General features: G+C 43.8%; 1 protein-coding gene across 5 annotated transcripts in view; it reads left to right on the top strand.

The window, feature by feature from the left end:
* Positions 1-21536, top strand: part of NQO2 (N-ribosyldihydronicotinamide:quinone dehydrogenase 2) — a 259661-nt gene that overhangs the window by 132496 nt on the left and 105629 nt on the right. For 3 of the 5 annotated variants that reach the window (XM_069730745.1, XM_069730744.1, XM_069730747.1), the window contains 2 exons: positions 8782-8946; positions 11229-11359. In XM_069730745.1, coding sequence (XP_069586846.1) covers positions 8826-8946; positions 11229-11359 — 252 coding nt within the window. In that variant the 5' untranslated portion in view covers positions 8782-8825. Of the gene's footprint in view, positions 1-1725; positions 1844-8781; positions 8947-11228; positions 11360-21536 lie in introns of those variants that run through there. The other 2 variants (XM_069730748.1, XM_069730743.1) reach the window with 1 other exon arrangement.

The raw sequence follows: 21536 nt of genomic DNA, 5'->3' as shown, positions 1-21536 counted from the left end.
TTTTACACAAATATGGTTTCCTTCCATTGTAGTCTACTCCAGGGCTGGTGAAGCACACTGTTTTGCCCTAATTCATCACAACCTAGCTTGTCACAGTCCTGATCAGCAAGTCTTTCTACCTGCTCAGTGGTTCCTCTTACTATTTCTTCCACTACTGGCACCCTGAATCTACCACTCGGTACCACCCACTAGTCCCACAAACTCAATCCTGTATAGATCCGTTACCTTCAGTGTTCTGAAAGCACAGGCTCTCTCGTGTCACGTCGTCCTATTCAAGGACCTCTTTAAGATGGAAGGCCACTCTAATCTCTTCGGTCACTTCAAGGTCACGCTACTCCCTTGTCCCTTAGTCTCCTTTGCTGTAGTTCACCCACAACAGCAGCAGTGCTCACGGACACTTCCTACTATTACTTGAACTTGTCTCTATCCGTCTAACTACAGGAAGTGGTCTCTTTACCTTACACTAAGCCGCTCCCACTATGGGCTAGTACCGAACATTAACACTATCTAACTACAGTGACTATCTTATCCTATTTATCTTATGTTCTAAACTATGTCTTACCCTGTGCTATCCTACGTTATCACATCCTACACATTATACATCACTTTACACTATGCATCACAGTACAACACAATTTACATGACATAATATATGCAAAGATGCAAGACATAATACACATTATAATGTGATTAGTGGCTTCAGGGGTAGGAATGTGACAGTCCTGCCCACATCTCTTACATACACATAGAAACATTTTTCACTATTATTACATTACTGCACATTTGCAGAGTTATTTTATCAAAGTATAAATAGAGATAGTAAGAAAATCAGTTCAATTGGTTTAAATTAATGAGTTAAGATGGCTGAAAAGTATAATCTGATAACAACACTAAGAATATTAGAGGTAACAAAGTGTAGTGTAAAGATATTAATTAGGGCTCAAGCTAAAACATGTTCTTTCTTGACTGCAGGTTTTAATTGGGTAAATTTAACTTGGGAAGATTCAATTTCAGGAAATATCAGAATCTGAACCTGCTGACAAAATAAAGCATAGCCCAAACTTCATACAGTATATGCAGAAGCTCTAATGTATAACCCAGTAAAAGTGTGACATATCCAATTAAACTGAAACTTAAATATCACATTGTTTTGTACGCTGTGCAACATTGGAGTCATATGATCAATAGTTCACAATTTACGACCTGAACCTGGTTCTTATTCATGAACAGTATGTGAGCTGTACTTGAAAGACCTTTCTCTTTATCCTATTGTATTTGAGGGTTAAGCTATTTTAGTGTTTAGTTAATGAATTCCAAAGAGCTAAAATCTTCAGCAGTTTGAATGGGAGCATTTGCTCCAGCGATTATCTAAGACCCTCAACCTTTTTTCTATTTTTCTTACTTCTATTATGAAATACAAAGGGTTATAAAAAAAACACTGAATTGCTAAGTTCTAGAGTAGGGTATAAACCATACACTGCTTTTCGCTGTCTATTGTCCCTTGTGATAATCACCAACTGCACAAATTCTGGAGGCTGGGAACTGATCTGCGTGGCTCTTGTTTCCAAGGGAAAGCAATTCAGTATTAAGTATAAAACATTGAAGTGAATCCTGGTAATAACATTCTCTGCACGTTGGATGAATGAGAAATCCGGGATACGCCGCCTACTGGCTTTGTTTGCATCCACTTCTTTAGTGACAATGGTGATCTTGTGACTCGGATCACAGACTGACTGCCTTTCAAAAAGCAGACACCTTATACAACAAGCATTTAATGCTTCATACACTAACAGAGACACATCAGAAGACTAATTTTATAGATAACGGACACTTAAAATGTCAGGTAAGGAAATCAGTTTTATTCCCAGGTGGCAGGTAAGGATAATTTTTAGACTTGTGTAGTTTCTTGTTTCAAGTTTAATTTTGTTGCTAAATCATATCCATGTTAGATTAATATTGTGTTTTGCTTTGTCCTCACTGCAGACATACATCTGTATATAAGTTAATTATACAGGGACAAATTTAGAATTTTTTGCAATATGATATTTTGTCATGTATATTGTACATGCACTTAAGTTTAAGTGTATAAAGGATAAAGGTTGACCAGGTCCAGACAGACATTTCGGATCCAACCTCCACACTGCCCATCCAGAGCCACAGATGAAGAGTGAGACAGGCTGAGGAACAGGTGCATAATTAAACAAAGCCTGAGGCAGGGCAGGGCTGCTATGTGTGTGTACAGCAGCCTATCAATCACTGAGACACAGAAAGAATGGCGCACATAACCAGGCACGGCGCACAGCAACAGTGGTGGTCAGCCACTTACCAATAACAGAGCAAAAAAGGGGAGAAGCCAGCGCAGCCTAAGGTTAAGATGCAATACATAAAGTGCAAATGCACATATTAAGTTCTAACTGTATTATCAAAATGAGACATTTAGCAAACAATTGATCAATTCTTTGAGCCACCCCGCCTCTTCACGGCAATCTCATATTGGGGCAGTCCTACACTACGTTTTTTATATTCGCTGTGCCATAAAGGCCTCTTAAATGAACTAAAAGCAAGACCACATTAAAAGCATGCTGTACCTGGAGCATTACTGAGTCACCCCCATTTCTCCATTCATGGTTAGTGGTTGGGTGAAGCCATTTATTGTCAAAGTACTGTGTTTTCTGTTTTTAAATCATAATGACAACCCAAAACATCCAAATGACCCTGATCAAAAGTTCACATACCCCATTTCTTAATACTGTGTATTGCCCCATCTAACATCAATGACAGCTTGAAGTCTTTTGTGGTAGTTGTGGATGAGGTTCTTTATTTTCTCAGATGGTAAAGCTGCCCACTATTCTTGGCAAAAGGGCTCCAGCTCCAGTAAATTCCTGGGCTGTATAGCATGAACTGTTTGCTTGAGATCTCCCCAGAGTGGCTCAATGATATTGAGTTCAGGAGATTGAGATGGCCACTCCAGAGCCTTCACTTTTTTCTGCTGTAGCGAATGACAGGTCGACTTGGCCTTGTGTTTTTTGATCGTCATCATGTTGGAACGTCCAAGTACGTCCCATGCGCAGCCTCCGGGCTGATGAGTGCAAATTTGACTCCAGTATTTGCTGATACGTGCTGCATTCATCTTTCCTTCAACTTTGACCAAATTTCCTGTGCATTTGTAGCTCACACATCCCCAAAACATCAGCGATCCACCTCAATGCTTTACAGTAGGAATGGTGTTCCTTTCATCATAGGTCTTGTTGACCTCTCTCCAAATGTAATGTTTATGGTTGTGACCAAAACGTTCAATTTTGGTCTCATCACTCCAAATTACCTTGTTCCAGAAGTTTTGAGGCTTGTTTCTGTGTTGTTTTCCGTATTGTAGGTGAGATACTTTGTGGCATTTGCGCAGTAATGGCTTTATTCTGGTGACTCGACCATGCAGCCCATTTTTCTTCAAGTGCTTCCTTATTGTACATCTTGAAACAGCCACACCGCTAGTTTCCAGAGAGTCCTGTATTTCAGCTGATAGATGTTATTTGTGGGTTTTTCTTTGCATCCCAAACAATTTTCCTGGCAGTTGTGGACGGAATTTTTGTTGATCTACCTGACCGTGGTTTTGTTTTTAAAGAGCCCCGAATTTTCCATTTGTTAATCACAGTTTGATTGCTGTTGACTGACATTATCAATTCCTTGGATATCTTTTTGTATCCCTTTCCGGTTTTAAACAGTTAAACTACCTTTTTCCGTAGATCTGTTAACAATTCTTTTGCTTTCCCCAAGACTCACAATCCAGAAACGTCAGTGGCTGGATGAAAGAGTCTGTCTGGATCCCAGAAACTCACTCAGCTTTTATGTACACACACTGTTTACAAGCAAACAGGTCACAGGTGAGGATGTTACCTTTAGTAGCCATTCAAACCTATTTGTGTCAACCTCTGTGCATGTTATCAGGCCAAAATCACCAGGGAATGTAAACTTTTTATCAGGGTCATTTGGATGTTTTGTATTGTCATTATTATTTAAAATAGAAAACACAATAGTTTGACAATAAATGGCTTCAGCCAACCACTAACCATGAGTGGAGAAAAAGCTTTGGTGTTATCATTCATATTTCGCTGGAAAAAAAATTCTGCCATGGTATGTAAACTTTTGAGTACAACTGTATGTGATCACCATATCACATATATAGCCATCAGCTTTTGTTTTGGCCATGCTCTACTCTACCCTATTAAAATTTTCTTTAAATATCCAATACTCTTTTTAGGTATATTTTTCTTTAAGGGAATGAGTCACATACATTTTTTAAAATGACCAATAATACCATATACAAGGAACAAATACCGTCACACCATGGCCATACCACATACTGCCATTGCATAGTAACCGAATAATCAACATACAAGGAACAAATACCACCACACCATGACCAGACCACATATTATCAGTACATAGTGACTGAATAATACCACATACAAGGAACAAATACGCCACACCATGACCAGATCACATATTACCACCACATAGTGACCGAATAATACCACATACAAGAAACAAATACCACCACACCATGACCAGATCACATATTACCACCACATAGTGACCAAATAATACCACATACAAGGAACAAATACTGCCATACCATGACCAGATCACATATTACCACCGCTTAGTGACTGAATAATACCACATACAAGGGACTAATACTGCCACACCATGACCAGACCACATATTACTACCACATAGTGACTGAATAATACCACATACAAGGAACAAATACTGCCACACCATGACCAGTCCACATGTTACCACCACATAGTGACAGAATAATACCACATACAAGGAACAAAAACCGCCACACCATGACAAGAACACATATTACCAACACATAACAACTGAATACTACAATACTGATCATTAATAAAACACAAAACACAACAAAAAAACACATTACTAAGTGCCATTATACATAGGTGCTCTGTATATAGTGTCAGTGCCACTAACACTATACACAGGAGCTCTGTACATAGTATACAGCATAGAAAACCTACAAGAAACAAAATTAGCAAAAAAACCCTGCTGTAGCTAAATAAGTAAAAAGCAAGTGCATTTAAATAACTCAGGGTTCTTAGTAATACTGTTTTTAATTTAAAAAAAATAGCATAAAAGCCATCCCATCCCCAAAAACAGTACAAGGCTGATGGTTATATACAGTTGTGCTCAAAAGTTTACATACCCCGACAGAATTTTTGCTTTCTTGGCCTTTTTTCAAAGAATATGAATGATAATACCAAAACTTTTTTTCCACTTGTAACCTTTACAATAAACAAGGTACTGTAAGAATCACCATATTATCTGGGAATCAATCATTTTTTCCACTTCACACTCAAGGCTGCCTCCAACCAACACAGGTGTGTTATACACACCCAAACGATTTGTCTTTAGGAGTTGTGAAAAACATTGGGAATCCAAGAATGAGGGGGAAGTTTCAAATGAAGGCTAATGGTTTGCCCAAAACAGCAAAGCTTGGTCTCTCCTCTTATTAGTGGAACTTGTATGTCTAACCTGTGCATTTCTCAGGTTTTCTCTAACATCAAAGCAGACAAACTTCAACTTATCTGCGGATTTACTAGCCTCTGGAGTACCAACTTCAGAGGTTGCAAAGGAACCAAAACGAGGATGATGCCCAAGATTACAGAAGAACGAAAATGTTTTAAGGGATTCTTGATATTATTTATGGCAAATTTAGCTAATGGAAATATTCCACCCGGTCAAACTGGTGATCATAGGAAATATCTTTGGAGTTATGTCTAAGTGTTTGGTTGGCACGTCAGTCTGATCATTGGTCTCTGGGTGATCAGCTAGTGAAAAGGACAATTCAATATTAATATTAGTACAGAATGCCCTCCATAATTTAAAAAGAAACTCAGTTTCTCAATCAGAAACAATATTTTCCGGAATCCTAAGAAAAAGCACAATGTGTTTCATTAACATTTTAATTAAGATTTGAGAGTTAAGCAACCCAGGCAAAAGAACAAAATGACGCTGTTTACTAAATCTGTCCACCACTACACATATAACAGACTTCACTTCTGAGGGTGAGAGATCAGTAATGAAGTCCATGGAGAAGTGGATCCAAGAACTTCACGTGGGTTCTGACCCGGTCAGTCCCTCTGTTGTGTATTTGACTACTGATTTGGTACTGTCTGCTTGCTTGCCTGGTTCTTGACTCCTGCGTGGTTTGTGACTATCCGTTCTGTCTGTCCCTTTGGTACCGTTATTGCCCCTCTCAGTTTTATGACTCTTTTGGCTTTGCCCTGACTACTTCTAGTGCTCGTACTCGGCTGCCCCTACTCGCTTTACCTCTCTGCGGTCCAGCTGGTCCCCATCGCGTCCCGCTATCTCCTCCAGGTGTCCTGTAGTTGGCTCTGACCCGGTCCTTCCCCCTGAGGTCACGTGACAGCAGGTCCTGCTCACCGACAGTCGCATGTCGTCCCATCTCTCCCAATCGACCGCTGTGAGCCCCACTTGCCTGCACTTCACAGGACTCGTACTGACCAGTGGGTATCCATTGCACAGTTCCTGATACAAGACATATAAGGTTTTTGTGATCTGTGAAACAATGATTTTATGTTTGGCACCTTCAAGGAAGTGGCGCCATTTCTCAAATGCCCACTTAATTGGCAAAAATTCACAATTAACTATATAATAATTTTATCAATAGATGAAAATGTTCATAGGAAGAAGGCACTCAGACGGAATTGAGTGAGAGGCGGTATACACTGTGACAACACCACTCCCACTGAAATCTTTGAGGCATCAACTTCCACTACAAAAGGACGGGCTTAACTAATACAGGGTCAGATGAGAAATGCTCATTTAACTCAGTGAAGGCACCGATGATCCCAGGTTTCTAGTTATCTATATCTGTTCCTTTTTTGGTCAAGGTGGTCAGTTTTTGGCAGTCCTAGAAACATTTTTAATACATTTATGATAGTAGTTGGCAATCCCAAGGAAATGCTGCAAGTCCTTCGGAGATTTGGGTTGCATCAACTCCTTAACAGCTCTGACCATTGAGGGGTCTATTCAAAACATTTAGTTGACAATATATACCCCAGGAAATTTACTTCTTGATCCCTTAACACACATTTTTCAAATTTAGCAAATAAAAAAATAGTCTCTGAGTCTTTGGGTACAGAATGTACATGTCAGATGTATGACATAATGTCAGGTGAATAAGCCAAGATGTTATTCAGATAGACAACCACACAATGACCATTTATATATTTGAATATGTTATTAGCAAAATTTTGAAAAACAGCTGGTGCAATACTTAGCCCATCGTCAAAAGAACTTATACAGACAGGCTTAGAGCAAGCCAAAACAAGTACCGTACATTTACACTACTTTTTTTCTTTGTATTTACCATGTTCACTATAAGGTAAAACTGACCTGGCAAGATGATTCTCCAGGTTAGTGCTCTTACATAGATACCAAACATGTATTTTTTATTTAAAAGATGAAAAAAAAATTGGCATGTTAAATTTTTCTGTCAGAGATTGAATAAATCACCCATTATCTGGCAGGGACATTACATATGATAAAACTATCATATGTTGTGAAAGGATCGGGTCTTACACAGGTACCCTGCACTGGGGCCACATAGTCAGCTGCTGACTGGTGGAGCAAGCTGAAGGGAGTAAGTGTTGCCATGCAGGTTCAGTACCAAGAGGTTACATCACAGACAAAATCAGAAAGCAAGTGGATTTTCAAAATATAAGTGGTTGTCCCAAAAGGGGAAAATCGGGAAGAAAACACAAAAGCAAGGACTAGAGCAAGGACGAGAGCTACGGGCCAGGTAAGCAGGACTTATTGACTGCCAGTGCAAGTCAGAGACCAAAGAGTTTAAGTAGCAGAGAATCCAGCCCAGGTCTCTCAGAAAGAATGAATAAAAGTCAAACAATTAATTTCATAATTCCCTAATCTAGTGGAACCAAAAGTCCCAGGAATAAAACAGGACTGTAGCAGTCATGTGTTATGGCGCCACCTAGCGCCTGAAGCAGAAACAGATGGGACAGGAACTGGTACAGAAGTTACAAGATCCCTATATAGGAAAAGGGTGAAAACTGTAGTATCCTTGCAAGCTGCTAGCACCAAGTCTGGCTGTAGAAGTCTAACTCAAGTTGATGATTCATTACACAATAACTGGTCATCATTTTTCAAAATGTTATAAACCATATTTCCAGAGATTTGGTTTTAATTAGTTGTGGCTGTTTATACCATAAGCATATGTAACACCCCAGGGTCCTGGTTGTTACAGTGGCATTGCTTTCCTCACGGGGAGAGTGATGTCATGCTTGTAAGCAGGGGAAGATCTCTTCTATCAGGTAAACACAAACATGCAACAGTTCACACTCCAGGCCAGAGTGGAGAGCTCTGATCCTGCTTATGGGTGGCTCCCCTATATATAAATTCTGGTTTTGTTAGTGCCGGACTGCAGACTGGAGCAGTGTGCTATAACATTGTGACGTAAAATGCAAATTTGTGTGCTTATTGACCCCTGCAGAAGGCATGGCTGCACTACAAAATATGGTTGCACAGCAGGTGAACGTCACCTTAGAAAGTAGACTAATTAGACTAAAACTACCTAAAGTTGTAACATTACATGAAGCTATAGAAGTAGAAGAATTTGCGGAAAGAAAAAGTGAGGCTTTTTACTGTATGTTCTGTGCAGCAATCACCTTTCTTAATTAACAAATTTTAAATCTTTTATGTTTTTACTTTTATCCATAGGCAAAAATGTTTTGATTGTGTATGCTCACCAGGAGCCAAAATCAATGAACGGTTCATTAAAAAATGTTGCAGTTGATGTTCTGAGTAAGATGGGATGCAGAGTTACTGTCTCTGATCTATATGCTATGCAGTTTAATGCGGCAGCAACCAGAAATGACATCACAGGTCAGTCGTATTGGCATATTTTGGAACTATATAGAACCATTTAAGGAGGAATTTATTAAGATGTGTGTTTTATAGTCCAATCTTAAGCTAAGCAGAACTCCAATAAGATACACCCAATAATAAATTACAATATGAATAAGTTAAATTACCGTATCTTTAGCAGTTTGTGAACCATTAGGCTGTGTTCACACGTTCCGGTTTTTTCGCGGTTTTTTCGCGGTTTTTCCCGATAAAAACGCTATGAAACCGCAAAAAAAACGCATACAATAAGCATCCCATCATTTAGAATGAATTCCGCATGTTTTGTGCACATGATGCGTTTTTTTCCGCAAAAAAAAACGCATCAGGCACAAAATCCGGACATGCTCTATCTTTTTGCGGTTTTTCTGCGGATTTCCCACTCCAAAATGCATTGGGAAGTGTCCGGAAAAAACCGCGGCAAAAACGCGTCAAAACCGCGGCAAAAACGCGTCAAAACCGCGGCAAAAAACGCATGCGGTTTTCTTGCGGATTTCATGCAGAAAATGTCCGGTTTTTCACAGGAATTTTCTGCATGAATTCCTGAACGTGTGCACATAGCCTAAATGTTGTGGACAGGCATAGCTCTATTCTATAATTTAAGCCAGCTACAGGCAAAGATTATAATAAATATGGTTGCAATAGGCCCTTGACTATTTCCATTTGGCCACGCCAGCTTTAAAGAAAAATGGTGAAAAAGATGGAAAATAAAAATAAAAAGTTGTAAATTTTTGTACAAATGAGGCTTGAACATTTAGCCTTTTTTGTGTCCATAATTCAAGGGCAGAACTTAATAAATTCCTCAGATGTTTTAAAACTCATGTCAGAGATGTGTGTTATGTTACTTCATCTAAAGGACTTTCAAGAGCTTACTGCATTTACATTCATTATTGAGTTCAATACAGTTTTGTAAATCCAAATGCAGAAAGTTTCCCCAAGTGATGGTGGAGGGAAAAAGATTAGTAACTGAAATGTATTCAATTTGATTCGTAAATTAATCAGCATATGAATTTGAATATAACTATTAAATTATCTTTAAAAATAATTAAGATGTCCATGTATAATGGTCCAAGCATTGACTGCAATGCACGGACGGGCCGGGGATCTCATGACCCGCAGTAGACTGCAGCTGGATCCATACTCTGACCATGATACATGGACGTTTGAATGAGGCCTTATAACTCAAGGCATCTTTCAAAGTATACACAACAAGCTAAAATAAAAAATACCCACTAGTATGTAATTGTGGAAGACATTATATTATCTTTCTTCTATTCAGAGATACAGTATGATCACTTGAGGCTAGAAGCCCAAACTATGAGAAATCATGATGGCCATCTTCTATTCTGATATGAATAAGACCCTGTGAGGGTCGAAACGTTAAATGTGCTTGTCGCTTGCTTCACTATATTATTTCTTCCTGCACCTATTCCATATTGATTAATTACGATATTGCTGCATCCAGAAATTATGTAATAAACTTATCTAAAACATCCACTAAGAGTGTGATTTGGACATTACTTCTAATGACACGATGTCTATTCCTAAATTTCCCGTCATCCCTTAAATGGGTGATCACACAATGGATATCTAAAGAATAGGTGAGACATGTCTAATTGCTGGGGTCCACAATGCTGGAACCCACATGTCACGAAAACAGGGGTCCTGAGCCAAAATGAGGTGGAATTTAAATGTATACCACCATACATGCCGTACTCTTCTGTTTTAATCAGTCTGATAGACCTTAAACGGAGCAGTGTACAAAATATGCCAGAACTATATTTTCCTAATAGCAACTTTACCAAAAATTGGTTATCTACCCAGTATTAATAATCTATACTAGAAAATTAAAGGGTTTTTTTTCCCACAAACAAAGTTAATTTTAATCAACAAATCTTTGAATAATAATAATTTCCACAATTAGATGTGTTTAAAAAAATGTTCCTGTGCTGAGATAATCTTATAAATGAGTCCCTGCTGTGTACTGTGTAATGGCTGTGTCACATTTGTAAGTGACAGGGACACATTTAGAAGATTATCTCAGCACATGAACATTTCTTTTAACACATCCAACTGTGGAACTTATTTTTATTTCAAGAGCTATTAATTAAAAAAATACTTTGTTTATGGGAAAATACCTTTAATTTTAATGTAATTACAAATCTACCTCACATTTTCTACACACTTGGGAAATTATAAAAACTTGTGCAAAGAAAAAAGATTTCTTGCATTGGAATTTTATAACTTATACTTCTAATTAACAGGAGACCTGTGTAATCCTCAGCATTTCAGCTATGGCATAGAAACAATGGAAGCATTTAAGAAAGGCTGGCTATGTGAGGACATCATAAAGGAACAGAAAAAAATTCAAGAAGCTGATCTTGTCATCTTCCAGGTGATGTAGATGTTTGTCTCAATACATGCAGCAATAGGTTCTCGTATTTGTTTCTCCTTTCCTCAACCCAAATCCGTCTTTCACCTATGTATCCAGATGTCATTGCTAGTCAAAGTCTACAGTTGTCAAGTTCCAGTGTTGATATTGCAGATTACGACAAGGTGATCTTTAATGCAGTCCTTCTATGTGCTAATACATTTAAGCTGTGCCTCTTGTAAGATGGCCACCAGACAGGTCCGTGAGGGAAGATCGATGTATCATCGAGGTTGGCAGTGTGATGTAAGCCCGAGAAAGAATGCTCAAGCATGTATAGTGCTAAGTTAATAGGGCGTATCAGGGCCAAGTTTTACTAGCAGTCAAAGAAATGTGTGGGACTGACTGCTCACAAATCCCATCCTGGGGGATGTAGTTTGGCATATAAAATGGAGACCAGTGTCCCATTCAATGTCTATGTCTGGAGATGTGTGGATATCCTGTGTGTTGGTCCGTGCTAAGGCCTTAAGAGTTGGACACTAACCTGAGCGGGCCAACGTGCAATCCTGTAAGGACTATTTACTTCTTTGTGTTTTCACTTTGTGGTGGAAAAGGCTGTTTTTTGTTTGGTTTCCTGAGCAGTTTATGCAATCTTAATAAAATAAATATAGTCCAACATTAGAATCACCAATTACAACTGGCTACATAGACCAAACACCATGTGGTGAGGTCTATAGCACCTTTTAAACGAACACTCCTAGTTATAGCAGCAATACCAGAGAAAAAAATGGAGTAATGTCCGCAGTATTCACTTTAGTAAAAATGTGTAAATTTATTTAAATACATCTCACAATTACATTAAAAATTACATTAATAAATAATGTCATACAAAACATCAAGCTCAAAAATCGGGTAGACATGTGGCAGCGGTGTCCGCAATAGTATAATAATCAATATCGATATGGTATCATATTTAAATATGTGTAAGGGTAAGTAGGGGAAAAAAGGAATATCTATTCAACTAATGTCATAGCTAAAGTGCTTATCAGGATTCGTAAATCCTCATAAAAAAAACCCAAGAAACAAACTCATGGTTGTCCATAAGTGCTTACCCATAACAAATAGGACCCGCGTCACGCCGCTATCGACGTGCGTTTAGCAGACGCATTCTGAAGAACCCGCATGGCTATCCACCAGGATTTGTTGTACAGGGTGGATAAAATTCGGGATGAGGTGGTCGAACATCTGGTGGTGCCCCAATCCTACCATTGGGCGGTGCTCGACATGGCCCACATGCTGGGAGGGCACTTGGGGGCCAAAAAGATGCAGAAATGCATATTGCAGCTTTTTTTGGCCCAGGATTTACGCGGAGGTCCAAAGGTACTGTGACACGTGTCCGGAGTGCCAGCTAACCTCACCCACCGCAAACTACCGGAGTCCATTGGTACCTCTGCCCATCATTGAAGTACCATTTGAGCGGACAGCAATGGATCTGGTAAGGCCTACAGTGAAATCTGCAAGGGGCCATCAACATATTTTGGTCATAGTGGACTATGCCACGCTGTACTCAGAGGTGATACCTCTCTGCCACACCTCAGCAAAACTAATAGCCTATGAGCTGTTTGCCATGTTTTGTCACCTTGGGCTTCTCACGGATCAGGGGACTCCTTTTATGTCTAAGGTAACCAAGGAGCTATGTAAGCTGCTCCTGATCAAGCAGATATGCACGTCGGTGTACCACCCACAAACCGACGGCTTAGTAGAGATGTTTAACAAGACCCTCAAAGCCATGCTCAAAAAGGTGGTCTCCAAGGACAGAACGGATTGGGACATGTTATTGCCCTATCTATTGTTAGCTATCTGCGAGGTCCCACAGGCGTCCAGAGGTTTTTCCCCATTTGAGCTATTGTATGGCAGGCATCTGAGGGGGTTGTTGGATGTAGCCAAGGAGATGTGGGAACAGGAGCCATCTTCGCATCAGAGTGTGATCGAGCACGTGGCAAGCATGCAGGACAGGATTGAGGCCGTCAGACTCATAGTCAAGAAGCATCTATTGGATGCCCAAGCCGTGCAGAGCTGTACGTATAATAAGAGAGCGATGGTCAGGATCTTTAAAGAAGGGGACCGAGTGCTGGTACTAGTGCCCAACACAGAGAGTAAGGTCATAGCCTAGTGGCAAGGGCCATATGAGATATGGGAGAAGGTGGGATAAGTGAATTATGTAGTGTACCAACCCAGGAAGAGAAAACCTGAGCAACTGTACCATGTCAACCTGCTAAAAGCCTGGATGACCAGAAATGCTTGGTCATGGAGGCGACTTAGGTCATGCCAACTGAGAACCCTCTGTCACCGGTCAAGGACGCAGCCGGGGGTGAGGTTAAAATAAGTGACGCTCTCACCAAGCAGCAGTGAAGGGAGGCTCGGGCTCTGGTGCAGCAGAATACGGGTGGACCTCAGTGATGCAGCAAGACATTGTCACTGAGCCCCAAGTAAGGGGACGGATGAAACCGTATCGGGTGCCAGAAGCCCAGAGGCAAGCCATAGCGGCCGAAGTGAAAATGCTTCAGTTGCGAGTCATCGTGGAGTTCCGGAGTGAGTGGGCTAGCCCCACTGTGCTAATACCAAAGCCAGACGGGTCATTATGATTCTGTAATGACTTCAGGAAATTAAATGAGGTGTCAAAATTTGACCTCTATCCAATGCCCCAGGTGGACGAGGTAATTCCAAAACTGGGGAAGGCCCAGTACTTCACCACGCTCGATCTCACCAAAGGTTACTGGCAGGTTCCGTTAACAGAATTGGCGAAAGGGAAGACCACTTTAAAAATGCCAGAGGGTCTCTACCACTATGTCGTCTTGCCTTTTGGGTTACATGGGGCACATTCCAGAGGCTGATGGACATAGTGTTAGAGCCTCATCGGAAATAAGCATATTTAGAAGGCATAGTCATCTTTAGTTCAGATTGGAATACCTACCTGTCCCAGGTACAAGCAGTGCTGGAGTCTCACAAAATCACGGGGTTAACAACTAACCAAAACAAATGCACAAAAAGTCTCACGAAGCCCAGTACTTAAGTTACGTGATCGGCCCTGGGGCTATCAAACCCCAAGTAAAACAGGATCGAGGCCATTCAAAACTGGCCCAAACCGTTAAGTACCAAACAGGTGAGGGCATTCCTCGGCATAATTGGGTATTACCCCAGGTGTATACCCAATTTTGATGGAAGATCGGCACCCCTAACTGACCTGTTAAAAGGTAAGAAGTCGTTATGATATGATGGAATCCTCAGGTGGAGGAAGCATTCCAGTCCCTTAAGTCGAAGTTGTGTGGACAGTCAGTCCTCATCAGCCCCAACTTCAGGAAAACCTTCATCGTGTAGACGGATGCCTCTAATATGGGCCTAGGAGTGTTCCTGTCGCAGGAGGTGAACGGTGAATGAGTATCCAGTCACCTACTTGAGCAGGAAACTGACCCCGGCAGAGAAAAATTATAGTGTAGTGGAGAAGGAGCGCTTGGCGATTAAGTGGGCCTTAGAGTCCCTACTCTATTTGCTCAGGCGTCAGTTTCATTTAGTAACAGACCATTTACCCCTTATCTGGATGAGAAACACAAAGCAAAGGAATACTCGGGTGACCGGATGGCTCCTGTCCCTACAAAACTTCAGTTTTTCGGGGAACATCAGGAGGGGAAGTCACAGGGAAATACGGATGCCCTGTTAATCGCCCCCTGCATGGTGACAAATGTTCAACCCCACAAGTTTGAACAGGGAAGGGGGGTATGTGAGGCAGTGACCGGTGTTATATGCGAGGGTCGCTATGTGTCCCCCAGGATGTGCATAGAAGCATATTGAAGCCGCGTGAGTGCATTGAAGTCACAGGCATACCTGTGATTGCAATGCAAAATAAAAGTAAGTGTTGGTCTTGGACAAGCTATTTGCCCAAGGCAGATTTAATAAAACCTGTCATGGGCTTTTTTTTTTAAGCGGACTACAGGATGGTAGTGGGGCGGTCCGTTTCCTCGCGGCCAAGTCTTACAAGTGGCCCATGACAACAGGTTCCTGGCAAAATCCCTGCAGCAAAGGGTCAAGTGTGTCAGTCTTGTTTTGCAAACCTGCAGAGCAAGAGGCTCTGCAGAACATCAGCCTGTGTGAAGCAACATGGAGCCATTTGAGCCCCTCAGCGTGCATGGTGGTGCAGTCGCCCACGGCAAGGGGTCATGGATACGGACTATCTGGTTTCCCAGCTGCGATCCGAAGGATACCGAGTGCTGCTTGTGTTGTGAGTTTGGACATTAAACTACGTTCACTTTGAACTTTCTTGGGTCACTGCCTTATCACTGCACAGGTGGACACCGCTATACTACACATCTTACAAATACATTGGTCACCAGTCTTTGTCTCTAAAAAGTCTGATACCTCACAGTACACTAGTCGTCACCCAGTGCTCAAAGTCAGGGCTGGTGTCAGCGCCCAGCGCACCCAGGCAAATGCCGGGGCCCTGGCGAGACGGGGGGCCCATTCATGGTACGGTACACTGAGGCTCCGAGGGGCCCATGCAGGCAGGGCTGGCCTTAGGGGCAGGCAGCTGCATAGGGACCCCGCTCACCAAGGGAACCTCAGCTAGTGGCACATCATGCAGCCACTATGGGTCCTCTGTGAGGCAGGGGGGCCCGCCTGCTGCTGGCGCTGACTCCCCCGCTGCCGAAACATTGAACTATACAGTTCAAAGCAATGCTGAAGGAGAGAACGTCAGCTGACGCTCCCTTTCCCATCATTCACCGCTCTGCCTCTGACACTGCGCGATGACGTCAGAAGAGACAGAAGGTAGGGGTGAGGCGGTGGCTATGGCGGTGGTGAGGCGGCGGCTCTGGCAGTGGCGGTGAGGCGGTGGATCTGGCGGTGGTGGTGAGGTGGCAGCTCTGGCGGTGGTGGTGAGGCAGTGGCGGTGAGGCAGCAGCGGTGAGGCGGCAGTGGTGAGGTGGCAGTGAGGTGGCGGCTCTGGTGGCAGCGGTGAGGCGGTGGTGGTGAGGCGGTGGCTTTTCTGGTGGCGGCAGTGAGGCGGTGGTGAGGCGGCGGCTCTGGCGGCGGTGGGGAGGTGGCGGATCTGGCAGTGGCGGCTCTGGCGGTGGCTCTGGCCGCGGCAGTGATAGAGTGTGGTGATGTGGTCTACAGTGGTGATAGAGCTTCCCATGCCCTCACATCACATCCACAGTGGTGATGGAGCGCCACATGTCCCCAAATCACATCCACAGTGGTGATTGAGCTTCAAATGTCCCCACATCACATCCACAGTGGTGATTGAGCTTAAGATTTCCTCACACCACATCCACAGTGGTGACAGAGTGTAACATGTCCCCAGATCACATCCACAGGCGTGATAGAACTTCAAATGTCCTCACATCACATTCGCAGTGGTGATAGAGCGCCACATGTCCCCACATCACATCAACAGTGGTGATAGAGCTTCACATGTCCCCACATCACATCTACAGTGGTGATAGAGCTTCACATGTCCCCACATCACATCTGAATCTCCCACCAGGGCAGCGGGGTACTTGGCACTGTATCCGGTCGCTATTAAAGGGGATGTCACAATGGCTGTGACCCATTCCGGGGCCTTGGGTGCCCAATTAAAGGGAATGGTCCTTAAGGGGATTTGTAATGTCTATATTTGTGACGCCACCTGTGGTGTTCGGTCAGTTTGGACCGATGCCACTTAAAGGGGTCCTCTGGGGTGATGGTAGGGTGGCTACATGGTAACGCTTCCCACAGGTGAAGCGGGGTCCCCAGGGCTTCCCAGGTGTATGGCAACATGGTGTAAGCCGATGAATGCACAAAGAACGAGGACACAGGTTTGCAAAGTCTTTCACCTATTTTACTGATGGTAGCAGTCCTCAGTCCAGGGTACCAGGTGTAGGGTAGCTGTAGTCTGGCCAGCTTGGAGGCAATAAGAGGTCCCACTTCAGGTGAGGTCCGTAAGCCTTTTCTACTTGTGCCAGATGGCGAGGTCCCTGTGGCTTAAAGCTTGCTGCCAGACAGATGTCTGTACGATAGGCAGTTTGAGCCTGTTTATAAGATCTCTTAGATGACCCGGCTCTTAAGGTCACTGCTTCACCTCAGACTTGATACAGGCAATTGACATATAGTACTATGCCCTCCGGTTCTGTCGTGCGTCCTGGAGAACAACACGACCTTGGGCTCCCGATGCCAGGCTTCTGCGCTCTGGCTCTGAGGGTGTCCTTCCGCTGTTCCCCTCCTGAGCCCTTTCCTCCACTGTGCTTCTTCCCTCTCAGCTCCTTCACAATTCAACTCTCCTTCTAATTCTTGCTCTTTCCAGAGGTAGCAGATCGTGCTACGATAGGCAGTTTGAGCCTGTTTTTAGGATCTCTTAGATGACCCGGCTCTTAAGGTCACTGCTTCACCTCAGACTTGAGACAGGCAATTGACATATAGTAATATTCCCTCCGGTTCTGTTGTGCGTCCTGGAGAACAACACGACCTCGGGCTCCCGATGCCAGGCTTCTGCGCTCAGGCTCTGAGGGTGTCCTTCCACTGTTCCCCTCCTGAGCCCTTTCCTTCACTATGCTTCTTCCCTCTCAGCTCCTTCACAATTCAACTCACCTTCTAATTCTTGCTCTTTCCATGGGTAGCAGATCCCTCGTGGCTGCTCGACCCCTAAGTCTGCACCAGAAGTCCTTCTGCTCCCTCCTGAAGACCAACTGTTTCCCTCCACTGTCTCCCTCAGACTCACTAAGACTGACTGGCTCCTCCTCCAGACCAGGATACATAAAGTGTAAGGAAGCTCCCCTAAATCCGGGTTCAGAGCTCCCCCACCTGGCCTAGATTCAGATGTGTTGAATGTAAGTGCCTTACCTGATAGAAAGAATCTCCCTTGCCTCCAAGCGTGACATCACCCTCCCGAAGGGAAGGCAACATCACTGCAACACCCTGGGGTGTTGCACATCCACAGTGGTGACAGAGTGTCACATGTCCCCACATCACATCCACAGTGGTGATAGAGCTTCACATGTCCTCACATCACATCCACAATGGTGATAGAGCGCCACTTGTCCCCACATCACATCAACAGCGGTCATAGAGCATCACGTCCCCACATCACATCTACAGTGGTGACAGAGCTCCACATGTCTCCACATCACATCTACAGTAGTGACAGAGCTTCACATGTACCCACATCACATCTACAGTGGTGACAGAGCTTCACATGTCCCCACATCACATCTACAGTGGTGACAGAGCTTCACATGTCCCCACATCACATCTACAGTGGTGACAGAGCTTCACATGTCCCCACATCACATCTACAGTGGTGACAGAGCTTCACATGTCCCCACATCACATCCACAGTGGTGATAGAGCTTCACATGTCCTCACATCACATCCACAATGGTGATAGAGCGCCACTTGTCCCCACATCACATCAACAGCGGTCATAGAGCATCACGTCCCCACATCACATCTACAGTGGTGACAGAGCTCCACATGTCTCCACATCACATCTACAGTGGTGAAAGAGCTTAACATGTCCCCACATCACATCAACAGTGGTGACAGAACTTCACACGTTTCCACACCACATCCACTTTGGTGATAGAGCTTAAGATGTCCCCACATCACATCCCCAGTGGTGATTGCGCTTCACATGTCCCCATATGACATCTACAGTGGTGATAGAGCTTCACATGCCCTCACATCACATCCACAGTGGTGATAGAGTGCCACATGTCCCCAAATCACATCCACAGTGGTGATAGAGTGCCACATGTCCCCAAATCACATCCACAGTGGTGATTGAGCTTCGAATGTCCCCACATCACATCCACAGTGGTGATTGAGCTTAAGATTTCCCCACACCACATCCACAGTGGTGACAGAGCTTCACATGTCCTCACATCACGTTCGCAGTGGTGATAGAGCGCCACATGTCCCCACATCATATCAACAGTGGTGATAGAGATTCCCATGTCCCCACATCACATCTACAGTGGTAATGGAGCTTCACATGTCTCCACATCACATCTACAGTGGTGATAGAGCTTCACATGTCTCCACATCACATCTACAGTGGTGATAGAGCTTCACATGTCTCCACATCACATCTACAGTGGTGATAGCGCTTCACATGTCCCCACATCACATCTTCAGTGGTGATAGAGCGTCACATGTCTCTACATCACATCCACAGTGGTGATAGAGCTTCACACGTCTCCACATCACATCTTCAGTGTTGATAGAGCGTCACATGTCCCCACATCACATCTACAGTGGTGATAGAGCGTCACATGTCTCTACATCACATCCACAGTGGTGATAGAGCATCACATGTCTCCACATCACATCTACAGTGGTGACAGAGCTTCACATGTCCCCACATCACATCCACAATGCTGACAGAGCTTCACATGTCCCCACATCACATCTACAGTGTTGATAGAGCATCACATATCTCCACATCACATCTACAGTGGTGGTAGAGCTTCACATGTCCCCACATTACATCCACAGTGGTGACAGAGCTTCACATGTCCCCACACCACATCTACAGTGTTGATAGAGCATCACATGTCTCCACATCACATCTACAGTGGTGACAGAGCTTCACATGTCCCCACATCACATCCACAGTGGTGACAGAGCTTCACATGTCCCCACATCACATCTACAGTGTTGATAGAGCATCACATATCTCCACATCACATCTACAGTGGTGGTAGAGCTTCACATGTCCCACATCACATCCACAGTGGTGACAGAGCTTCACATGTCCCCACATCACATCTACATTGTTGATAGTGCATCACATGTCTCCACATCACATCTTCAGTGGTGACAGAGCTTCACATGTCCCCACATCACATCTACAGTGGTGACAGAGCTTCACATGTCTCTACATCACATCTACAGTGGTAACAGAGCTTCACATGTCCCCACATCACATCTACAGTGGTGACAGAGCATCACATGTCTCCACATCACATCTACAGTGGTGACAGAGCTTCACATGTCCGCACATCACATCTACAGTGGTGACAGAGCTTCACATGTCTCTACATCACATCTACAGTGGTGACAGAGCTTCACATGTCCCCACATCACATCCACAGTGGTGACAGAGCATCACATGTCTCCACATCACATCTACAGTGGTGACAGAGCTTCACATGTCCCCACATCACATCCACTGTGGTGACAGAGCTTCACATGTCTCCACATCACATCTACAGTGGTGACAGAGCTTCACATGTCTCCACATCACATCTACAGTGGTGACCGAGCTTCACATGTCCCCACATCACATCTACAGTGGTGACAGAGCTTCACATGTCTCCACATCACATCCACAGTGGTGACAGAGCTTCACATGTCTCCACATCACATCCACAGTGGTGACAGAGCTTCACATGTCTCCACATCACATCAACAGTGGTGACAGAGCTTCACGTGTCTCCACATCACATCTACAGTGGTGACAGAGCTTCACGTGTCTCCACATCACATCTACAGTGGTGACAGAGCTTCACATGTACCCACATCACATCCACAGTGGTGACAGAGCTTCACATGTCCCCACATCACATCTACAGTGGTGACAGAGCTTCACATGTCCCAACATCACATCCATAGTGGTGATAGAACTTCACATGTCCCCACATCACATCCACTGTGGTGACAGAGCTTCACATGTCCCCACATCACATCTACAGTGGTGACAGAGCTTCACATGTCCCCACATCACATCTACAGTGGTGACAGAGCTTCACATGTCCCAACATCACATCCACAGTGGTGATAGAGCTTCACATGTCTCCACATCGCATCTACAGTGGTGACAGAGCTTCACATGTCTCCACATCACATCTACAGTGGTGACCGAGCTTCACATGTCCCCACATCACATCCACAGTGGTGACAGAGCTTCACATGTCTCCACATCACATCCACAGTGGTGACAGAGCTTCACATGTCTCCACATCACATCTACAGTGGTGACAGAGCTTCACATGTTTCCACATCACATCTACAGTGGTGACAGAGCTTCACATGTCTCCACATCACATCCACAGTGGTGACAGAGCTTCACATGTCTCCACATCACATCTACAGTGGTGACAGAGCTTCACATGTTTCCACATCACATCTACAGTGGTGACAGAGCTTCACATGTCTCCACATCACATCTACAGTG

Source organism: Ranitomeya imitator, chromosome 6 (genome assembly GCF_032444005.1).
Source record: "Ranitomeya imitator isolate aRanImi1 chromosome 6, aRanImi1.pri, whole genome shotgun sequence".
NCBI classification, from domain to species: Eukaryota; Metazoa; Chordata; class Amphibia; order Anura; family Dendrobatidae; genus Ranitomeya; species Ranitomeya imitator.
This window is presented reverse-complemented; position numbering and strand designations above follow the sequence as displayed.